At 54.0% G+C, this 10,112-nt stretch overlaps 1 protein-coding gene across 1 annotated transcript; it reads right to left on the bottom strand.

The window, feature by feature from the left end:
• Window positions 1-7,038: 7,038 nt before the first annotated feature.
• Window positions 7,039-9,859, bottom strand: TCL1B (TCL1 family AKT coactivator B). Its single transcript, XM_045074613.1, has 3 exons — window positions 9,684-9,859; window positions 7,177-7,347; window positions 7,039-7,071 (listed from the first exon to the last, which is right to left on the bottom strand). Exons 1-3 carry the CDS (start codon window positions 9,843-9,845, stop codon window positions 7,039-7,041), a joined length of 366 nt encoding a protein of 121 aa, XP_044930548.1. The 5' UTR covers window positions 9,846-9,859.
• Window positions 9,860-10,112: the final 253 nt, after the last annotated feature.

The raw sequence follows: 10,112 nt of genomic DNA, 5'->3' as shown, positions 1-10,112 counted from the left end.
CTAGTTGGCTGTGGTTGGCTTTGCCGGTACTTAGAAATGCCAGCCTGATCCCGTACTCAACTCCCTCGGGCGTCTTCCTCCCTTCCCGAAGCCTGGTCCGTTCTGCGGCTCTGACTCCTAGACCCCCGCGCTGGGGGGTCTGTTCTAGGCTGCAGCGGCTTGGGAGAGCCCCGGACCGCCCTTCCCTCCCAGGCTTCCCCAGCGCCTCTGACATGTTCCGTTTTTCAGGGGGACTTCAGAACCAAATTGAGCGGGTATAAAATTCTTCCTTTAAGTGTTTTTAATCAAGACTACATTACATTTGTTTAAGTTAGGTGGGGGTAGATGCTGCAGGTTTGCAATACTGGGTCTTCCCATGTATTTAACTCACCAACATTTACGTGGCCCCGTGTGCTGCTGGGCCCTTCCTGACTCAGCTAATCTGAGCAGCAGCCCATGAGGTGTCCTGCTCTTGTTGTTTCAACCTTGCGGATGAGGAAACCGAAGCAAGGAAGTCAGTTGCCCAGTTCACTGGACTCTTCTAAAACGCACATGCCTTTCCACGTGCTTCCAACTGTTCTACTGTCCTCCAGTAGAATTTTGGAGTCTGCTTTATATAGGTATTTCTAATGTGATCTTTCTTTTTTTTTTCTTTGTCTGACTCGTGCCTGCATTCAGAAGACTGGTTTTGTGTTAATTGTAAACCATTTGCTTTCCTTTAGGACATTAATTTGGAACGTCTCTAGGGTACGTCTAGAGGTTCAGGTAGTCGGTAGGTAGCTCTGTTTTGCAATAACCTCTTCCCCCAGGAAAGATGAGGGGGTGCCCTTGGGCTTCCTCCCACTGCCCTGCCCTTGCCTTCCACCATTGATCGTGGTCGGTTTTGAGTCTTATTTCTTCCGGCGGGTACCTTCCCCTCTATGTAATCTGTGCCTCTCTCTGTTCCTTGGCCTTTCGGCAGTATTTTCTGAAACCCTCTCCATGAAGACCCCTGTGTACCTACTCCACCGTGTCTTCTTCTTCTTCCCACTGTTTGCAAACAAACACTGTTACTCTTTTTTATCTCATCATACTTTGGTAACTAATATTCTGTGCTATAAGCAGGATTCCTAAGATAATGGCTGAATTCCTAAGTAAATTCAATACTCTCCACTAGACTTTTTTTTTTTTTTAATAAAACATACAGGAAGGTAAGATCCTAAGTGGACAGCTTGGTGAACTTGACAAAGCAAACATGCCTGGGGGCCCACAGCCTGGAGCGGGAGCGTCCAGCGTCCAGAAGCTCATTCACGCCACCAGCCCCACCAGCCCCTCTGTCTGTCCTTGACATGACTCTTCTGTTCAGGGTTTACTAGCAGTCGTCTTCAAGAAGGACTTGCAGGGGCTATGTACCCTTTGGTGTCACATGTCTGGCCTTTATATTCCTTCCTTCCACAGCCCTTCCCTATATCAAACTCCCGTGTCCCACTCTCTTTCCCTGGGGCCTTTATGCGCTCACTGCTCCCCTGCCTCCTTGCACGGCGCTGACTTCTGTGGGAAAGTTAGAGGTCAGGCTGGTCTTATCTCCCTCGGAATGACCTGACTTGGGGGTGTGAGGCACAGGAGGCCCGGAGGCTCCCTGGAGGGTTCCTTTATCCTTTGTCCTGGCACCCTACGGTTTTACCAGGCCGGGTCTCAACCTGCCTGTTCTTCCCCTTTTCCTGCAAACCAGCTGTCCAAGCAGAGGCTGCATTTATTTCAGGCAGCTCTTCAGTGCTCAGGTAATCTCTGCACCCAATGTGGGGCTCGAACTCACAACACCAAGATCAGGAGTCACGTGCTCCTCTGACTGAGCCCGCCAGGCGCCCTGAGCTTTCACCGTTTCAGTCGTATTGAAGGAAGCCATTTCCACGAGTGTTGGACCTCCTTGGAGCTGCTTCCGCTCCTGCCACTTTCCTTTCAATCCTTTGTAAACTTGCACTTTGTCCTTCAAGAGTCGCCTCTGTTTCACCAAGCCCACCGTCCATGACCTTGACTGGGTCAGCAAGGGCTTCTGAAGTGATTCTGGCATCTGGAGTGGCTTTTCTCCCAGTTCTCCCCAAGGCTCCCCAGCCGAGGTTCCTCTCTCTCTGTTGTCTGACTCGGTGGGCTCTGATGGCGGAGACTCTAGGTTCCTCACTGGATTTCAGAGAGAAGTACTCGCTCGTGGTTCAGCTGTCCGCGATGCTCTAGTGTGAGCACTTTGCCTCCTATTTTTGTGTTCCATGTGGTTATGGAGCATCAGAGGGGCACATGGCCACCATCATGTCCCACTCTGGGGGTACCAGTCGGTCGTAGCTGTCCGGATGGTGCCCCTGGGCTTGTGCAGAGAGCAGCCTGACTTGCCACAAGTGGCTTCTTGTTTTCTCAGTCATTTGCCATCATTACGAGAAAGACTGTATCTTTTTTTTTTCTTTTTTTCTTTTTTTTTTTTTTTTAACTCCTGCTCATAATCCACTTACATCAGAGTTCTTTCTCTCTTTCAACTAGCCATCTTCCATCTTGGGTTTTTTCCAACTCGGTCTTTTTGACTTAGTTCCTTTGCTGATTTGCTCTCATGCCATTTTTCTTTCTGCTCGGTACCTGTTCTCTGGATCTAGGGTCAGGAAGCCGTGTTCGTTGAGCCAGGTCTGGCTTGCGGACCCTTTTAAGCAGTCTCACTGGGACACGACCATGCCCTTCATGTTGTGCTATGAGTGGCTGCTTTTCTTCCAGGCTCCAACAGCACGGTTCCTACAAAAACCACATAGCCTGCAGAGCCAGTATTTACAGTGTGGCCCTGTGCAGAGGTACAGAAGCCCCAGATCATTCTCTCTTCTCCTCTGGCTGCAGTGACCACTGCTCTGCTGACTCCTCAGTCTGTGAATTCAGCCCAATCTTTCTCTGGACCTGGACGACACCTGCTTGGATGTTCCACTTGCACCCGGAACTCAACAGTCAACATCAAACTGATCACTTCATTGACCCTAGATCTCGGCCTCCCTGCGTGCTCCCCGCTCAGGAACGGCTGGCCACACCAAGACTCTGAGAGGCGCCCTCTCTCTTGCACCTGCTGACGTGTGCTCATTACCAAGCTCTGTCTGTTCTCTCTCCCCAGCCACTCTCACATCCGTTCATCTCTCCCACCCCCACAGCCTCCGCCTGACCGTGCAGAGGAGGGGAGCAGGGACAGGGACCCTGGGGACATGGGCTCCAGCCCCCAGAGCTACCACTTCTGACTACAGACCAGCGCACATGGTTGGGGTCTGGCTTCCTCACCCAGAGTGACAGAGACAGCAGTCTCTGCCCATCTCCTTGCTTGCTGGCAGGGTCAAAGTTTTACCTCACACTGTGTATTTCACTTACAATCTGTGGGGTAAGGTGCTGTAAAGATGGCGGAGCATCGTGTAAAGGTGAGGATTCTGCTACCCTGTTTCTTCCTCCAGGAAGCCTCCCTGGATCACCCCACTGCAGGACCACCAGCCCCTCCTTCAGCTGCATTCAGCCCTGAGGCCACAGTCCCTGCCTCTGCAGTCAGACTGAACCCGGTGAAAGTAGGGAGCGATTCCTACTCACTTCTCTTCCCCTGATGCTCGGCTTTGGGCCTGGCACAAAGTTGAGGTTCTGTCAATGTTTGCAGAACCTGGCCATGTGCCCGCAGGAAGCTCCTATATTGAGGAAGAACAAATACACAGATGAGCAATCTGTCTCAGGCAGAGACCTGGCACCTAAAGTTTCAAACGGCTCCCTTGGAAGAAGACATCCAGTGGGTGACTCGGCCCGGAGAGAGACAGAGCAGGGCTCACCCAGGATGCAGACCTCCAGGGATGCGTGACCCATGTCTAGAAGCCCACTGTGGCCCAGGGGGAGCCATCACGGGCACAGCACATGCACGGTGACACCACAGACTTCGGCAGTGCAGGCCATGCTGGTGTGCAGACCCGAGGCAGTGCCTGGAAGGCAGCAGACCCCCAGGGTGCATCCCCAGGGACCAGCCTAAGCCCAGGGACCCTCCCCCGTGCCATCAGACAAGTATAGGCCCTGGGATGCAAGCTGCAGAGACTTCCTGCTGGGGGCTGGGCTCAAAGGCCATTTCTCAGGGGAGAGGCTGCACCCAAGCCCAGACTAGTGTCTTCCTTCCCCCATCCTGGGGACCTGTCCAGGGGCTGGACAGCTGGCATTCCCAGACATCGCTAAGAAGCTGGCACCCCAAAGCCAGCCTGCCTGGCACCTGAGAGGTGTGTATATTTCTTGGTCATGACACTGGTTTCATGGCTGGGCAAGGAGGCGAACGGGAGCAGAGTCCCCTGCCATGGATCACACCCGCTCTGGGGTCCGCAGAACCCCCCACCCTGACATGCCTCCTTCCCTGCCATCCCTGGCTCCACAGACCTCCCCCAGGGCTAAAAGGGCGGCTTCCTCACTCTTGCCCTGTGAGTCATCATGCGGTCATGCCTGGTTTGTGCCCACCATGTGGGCAGCCTGGCACCCCCCCGCCCAGGGCCCCGTCTCAGGCCAGGCGAAAGGGAAGGCTTGCTGAGGGCAGGACAGTTTTCTAAAGAGCCTATTTCTCAGAGCACAGAAGCCTTTAACTGGAAGGGGCTCAGCCCAACCGCAGCTCGTGGGGTCTCCTTTTCCTCAACCATCCTCCACGGTGGACCCCAGCTGTGACCATGATGCTCCCTCCCCTGACCTCTTGCGTCCCCGTGCAAATGACATTTGGCAACTCCTGGAGACACTTGTCAAAACTTCGAAGGGGCAGAGGGGAGGCGGTGGCATGAAGAGGGCAGGGACAAGGGGTGCTGACGAGCACACTACAATGTGCAGGGCAGCTCCCCGCCGTAGGGAGTTACCCAGTCCCCGATGCCCGCAGTGCTGAGCGTGGCCCCCGTGCTGTGGGGAAGCTCTTTGGATCACGGCCCCGTGTGCTGTTTCAGGAACCACCCTCCAAGCCTGCAAAGTGGCTGTGACAATGGACACGCCCACCACGCAATCCCAGTCAAGCCTCTACCTCTACCAACACCGAGGACATAGATTTCTGAGTTCTGAAATCGGGACTTCTCCCCTCCAACACCTGGGCGTCTCCTGTAAGTTGCTAGTTCCTGGCATGTGCCTCATTCTCTTAGAGATTTCTAGAAGTTTTCTTGCATTCTGCACCCTAGGGGCTTAGTATCCAGTCCCAATGTCCTCCACCTTTGCCTTCTAGGATGCTGTCCTATAGAAAACGTGTAACTTGAACAACCGTTTACATGGTCTTTGGCTTTCTGTGTCTCCTTTAAGGTTTCTTGGACCCCAAGATCATGACTATATTTTCCTGTGCTTTCAGGATTCATTTTTAAGGTCAGGACTTCGATTCTCCGGTGATGGCTTCTTATCCCTGGTGTAAGGGAGGGAGTGCCCTCTTCTTCCCTCGTGGCCTTGGCCAGCGCCTCGGACTTCACCTCATGCTCCACTCAGACAGTTCCCTTCACCATCCCGCAAAGACACACGGGCAGGGGTGTCATCCGTTTCTGAGAGCCAGGGTTCTCCTGCCTTCTCAGAGCTTCACACAGAACCCCCAGGGGAGGCTCACCTCCCGCTTGTCCCCTGACATCATGTGCCTGAAATGGGCCAATCACAACTTCCTCCCAGCACAGGAAACGCTTAACGGGAAATTAAAATTCACCTCAACCTTAAGTGCCCCTGCTTTTCTGCACTAGAAACCAGGTGAAGACAAGCTCTGATTCAGCACCAAGGTGGACTCCAAGCAATCAAGTTTAATTAACCAGCCATGGGAGGAGCCCTCAAGGACCAGCATCACATCCACCAGCATAAGGACGGACGAAGCTGGAGAACCACTGGCCAAGTCCGTCCATCCACGTGCTCCTGGTACAGGTGGGCCGCCTGGGATTCCACCTCGTCCGGCTCAGCAGGTCCGCAGAACCCAAGCCCCAAGTCCAGACCCAGCTCCCTCTGAGGCCGTCTCTTAAACTGAGATGCTCCCCACCTGAAGGGAGCAAGTTGAGGACAAGTTCCAATCACGGGCGGCACTGGAGGCCGTGGGTCTGGCTGGAGCCCAGTCTGGGGGCCTCAGAGGGACCTGCAGAGAGGCACCTGGAAAATGGCATCGGGGGCACAAAAGGGAAGGAGAAACCATGGCTCGCAGCCAGTAGGGGAGCAGGGCCCAGCACTCAGATTGGCCCATCCAGGCGGGTCACGCTGAGCGCAGAGCTGAGCAGAGTGGGACGACTGAGGGAAACAAGAAAACCAAAGTTGGCAAAAGCGCTGCTGCCTCTCTCCCTCCAGGGAGGCCGTGCTAGGTGCAAACAGAAGAGCAGGTATGAAGAGATCCTCCTGGAGGATCCCTGGGGCCAGGGAGACCTGGGAGAAGACAGAAGGAGGCAGAGCATCATAGAGGAATGGGGCCCCCAGTCCAAGCAGGACCAGACTGGGAGGGCGAGGACCCAGCTCCAGTCCCTCCAGTGCATGGGGTCCTGTCCCAGTCAGTCTCACAGAGAAGGTATCTGCGGGTGGAGGCAGGGTCCTTGAAGGCCACTGCCAGTGATGAGACGCACGGTACCCCAGTGCCATGGTCAGGTCTAGGTAGAGGGCCACGCTCACTGGACCTGAGCTTGAGCACCACTGTTTCCGGGCTCCAGGCCTTGGAGCAATCCTTCCAACCCACAGAGCCTCAGCTTTCTCATCTGTAAAGTGGGACATTAATACATGCACCTTACAGCATTCTTGCAAAACTTAAATGATGACTATTAACTGGTGAGATCTCGTGCTTTGTGAAGGGGGGGGCTGGTTCACAGTGACAATGAGAGACCAGGGGGGCCGGGGTTGGCTTTGTGAGATGAGCTCAGGGAGCAGCAGGAGGGAAAGGAAACCAGCACCATCTTCCAGTAAAGAGAAGAAGCCTCCTTGCTTTTGTCGGCTCTGCGCACTGCGGGACACGTACCTGCCCGTACCAGCCCATGAGCATCAGCCCAGAGTGGCTCTCCACCGTCAGTCACTCCCTGGGGGGCAGCTGTGCCAGGATCAGCTGCTCTGTGGAGGCAATCTGCAGGAGAGGGGCAGCAGTCAGAGCCCCCCAGGGAATGCTTGTCCAGCCACCTGAAGCAGAGGGGAACCCGGCCCCTCCCTCCCTGCGCCCACTTTGCACGCATGCAGCCAGCACCTGCTCCTGCTCACCCTCTCCTGGGGCCACCACACACTTGCCTGGCCATGGTCCACCACTTCCCAGAGCCTGGAGTCCATTGCTCTGTACCTTCTTCCAGGGTAGAGCTGCCACGTGAGGGGCAGCTGGGAGAGGGTCAGCTGGCTGGGGGACATGGGCTTCTGGGGGTGCACTGGCATCAGCCACAGGTGCACTGTGATGCTGGGTTCATGCTGAAGGGACGGGAGAGGAGGTGTCGCATCAGGGACAGGGCTCCCGACAGCTGGGCACACAAAAACACACTCAGTCCCGGATGCCTGGCCCAGCTCGTGAGCTGCCCCTTCTGATGCAAATGTTTTCAGAATCCCAGACCTAAACCCATGGTACCATCTCTCGGGGGTTTGGTCTAGACCTGGGATGATGGATTCTCTCTTGGCTCCCTCCCAAGTACGGTCCTCCCACCGACCTGCACCCTGCCTTACCCCACTGTACCCCTGAAAAGTTAGCCACTTCTCCCACCGGTCAGCAACCTTGGGTCTGCACTGATTATGCCTTGGGCCTCTGTCTCGGCCATTTCTAGAGAATTTTTAACCTCTTTTTTTTTTAAAGTAAGGTGTCCGTACACCTTAGGACCGAGGAGTGATGGGTTTCCCCCAAAAATATGTTGTAGTTTTGATCCTGACTTTCACATACTTATTATAAACACAAAAAATGAAGTTTGACCAACACATAAAGGTGTAAGAGTGAGTGGAGGGAAAACCTCCACCAACTATAACCAAAGTTGCCTTGGTTATGCAAATCAAAATGGAAATTTCTTTACAGCGGCTTTATCTGAGTATCTGTCTTTGTGATGAGCATACTAGTCCTTTTATCAATCGTACAGAGAGCAAATAATTTTTCTCAGTTTGCTGCCTTAACTTTGCTACCGGCTCTTTTTGCAGAGGAAATAACTTTAACTACATGGCAAAATCTGCTTCCGTTTGGATTGTGACTCTAGATAGGGTGTCGGCAAAGTGTAGGCCCAAGTTGGCCTGTGAGCTCCTTTTGTCAATAAAGCTTTATTGCAGATAAACAGATGCTCATTCCTTTACATGCTGTCTTTGGCTGGTTGTGCCCAAGGGCACAGTCCAGTAGTCACCATAGGGTCCTTCAGGCCTGCAACATGGAAAATATTTACTATCAGACCCTTCACAGAAAGTTTACAGAAACCACCTCGGGTTCACTCAGGCTCAGAAAGCTGCTTCCTGGGGTGCCTGGGTGGCTCAGTGGGTTAAAGCCTCTGCCTTCCACTCAGGTCATGATCTCAGGGTCCTGGGATCAAGCCCCACATCGGGCTCTATGCTCAGCGGGGAGCCTGCTTCCCTTCCTCTCTCTCTCTGACTACTTGTAATCTCTGTCAAATAAATAAATAAAATCTTAAAAAAAAAAAAAAAAAGAAAGAAAGAAAGCTGCTTCCCATCCCAAGATTATATGTGAAAATCCAGGTCTACTACTAAGAAGTAAGTACTCTAAATAAGGGGAAACGCTCATTCTCCAGGTACCCCCCTGCATCCACTGCTACCTGATTTGAATCCACTTTTCCTATTGGGAAAAGTGGATTAAAAAAACAAACAAACTACTTTTTATGCTTCTAAAACAAAACAAACTACCAAAATATTTTGTCCAGAATTTTTTTTGCATGCTTTATTTGGGGCAGGTGTGGAAAAGACTTTACAGGGTTCTCTACCAAAAATGTTCTGGATAACCTCCATGAAGAGTGCTAGAAGTGTTCTGTATTATTTAATGTCAGCGAATCAATTATAATGAACTAAATGGCATTTTCAAGAACTTGACAAGCTTTTACCATATCACACAGAGGTATTTATTGTACCCCTCTCCGATGGCTCTAAATCCCTCACCTGGGGGCACTGTTTCCAACCTCAGTGATTACCGTTAACACCTGGGGAGCTTTTGAGCCGCAAAGGGTGTTACTCTACCCTAGCTTCCAGATCTGGGATCTGTTTCCCAGGTGGGATTCTGGAAGGTGGGGTCTGTCAGATGCCCCCAAGGCTTTTCAGCTATGGTCTGTGACTTACCTGTCACGAAGGTATATTATTCCTGTTTTGCTGATAAGGAACCCGAAGCTGAGATTTCTTTTACCCCTCTCGGCTCACCTGCTGCCTCCTCTAGCTGGCAATGCGTCCTGCCCTGGGCCTGGAAAACTCCTACTCATGCTGCAGGGCCCAGGTGAGGAGCAGCCGGATCCGTGAAGCTTACCCAGCATGCACTGGGAACAGTACTGGGCCCTGACCTATGGCGCCCCTTCGGCCTCCCAGTGAGGGCTGCATCCTCTGCTACTCATAAGCTCATGCCACTGGGGTTTCCAGGGTCTGCCTCATGCACAGACAGCGGGGAGCGAGCTGTGCTTGGACCCTGCATGAGTTGTTTTTCAGGACAAGTGAGAATGGTCTCCTCTTGCCTCTACCCCAGGCTCCCTTATTGCTGAATGAGCCAGGTCCGCCTGGGCTGAGGTCCTTGCGCAGGCCTCCCACCTCCCACCCACCCCGCACCCCTGTGCCTGGCAACTCACTGTGCTGCCCGGGGACCCCCTGGCCCGAGCTCTCTGGGAGGGACTGAGCCGCACGACCACGGTTACCCAGGTCCTCCCCTTCTCGTCCTCGTAGATGCCAGGCCTCACGGCCCACAGACGGTGCGGGGGCACCCCAAGCCACGGAGAAGCCTGAGAGGCCATGGCAACACCGCAAACCACCAGGAGGCCTAGAGGTACAAGTGAGCCCTCCCAGGTGCCAAGCCTCCTTAAGTGGGGCTACTCCCGCGCGGGGCGGGGCCAGCGGGCGGGGCCAGCGGGCGGAGCCACACTGGGGACCGGGGCCTGGGCCACAGCAAGGGCCCACCCAGGGGTGGGGAAGGCAGCGCACCGCAGGGGGCAGGCAGAGGCAGAGGAGGAGGAGCTGGGCCAATTCCAGACGGCTGGGACGGGACAGAGGAGGTGGGAAGG

Source organism: Mustela putorius, unplaced genomic scaffold (assembly GCF_011764305.1).
Source record: "Mustela putorius furo isolate JIRA1106 unplaced genomic scaffold, ASM1176430v1.1 tig00000129_pilon_pilon_pilon, whole genome shotgun sequence".
NCBI lineage: Eukaryota > Metazoa > Chordata > Mammalia > Carnivora > Mustelidae > Mustela > Mustela putorius.
This window is presented reverse-complemented; position numbering and strand designations above follow the sequence as displayed.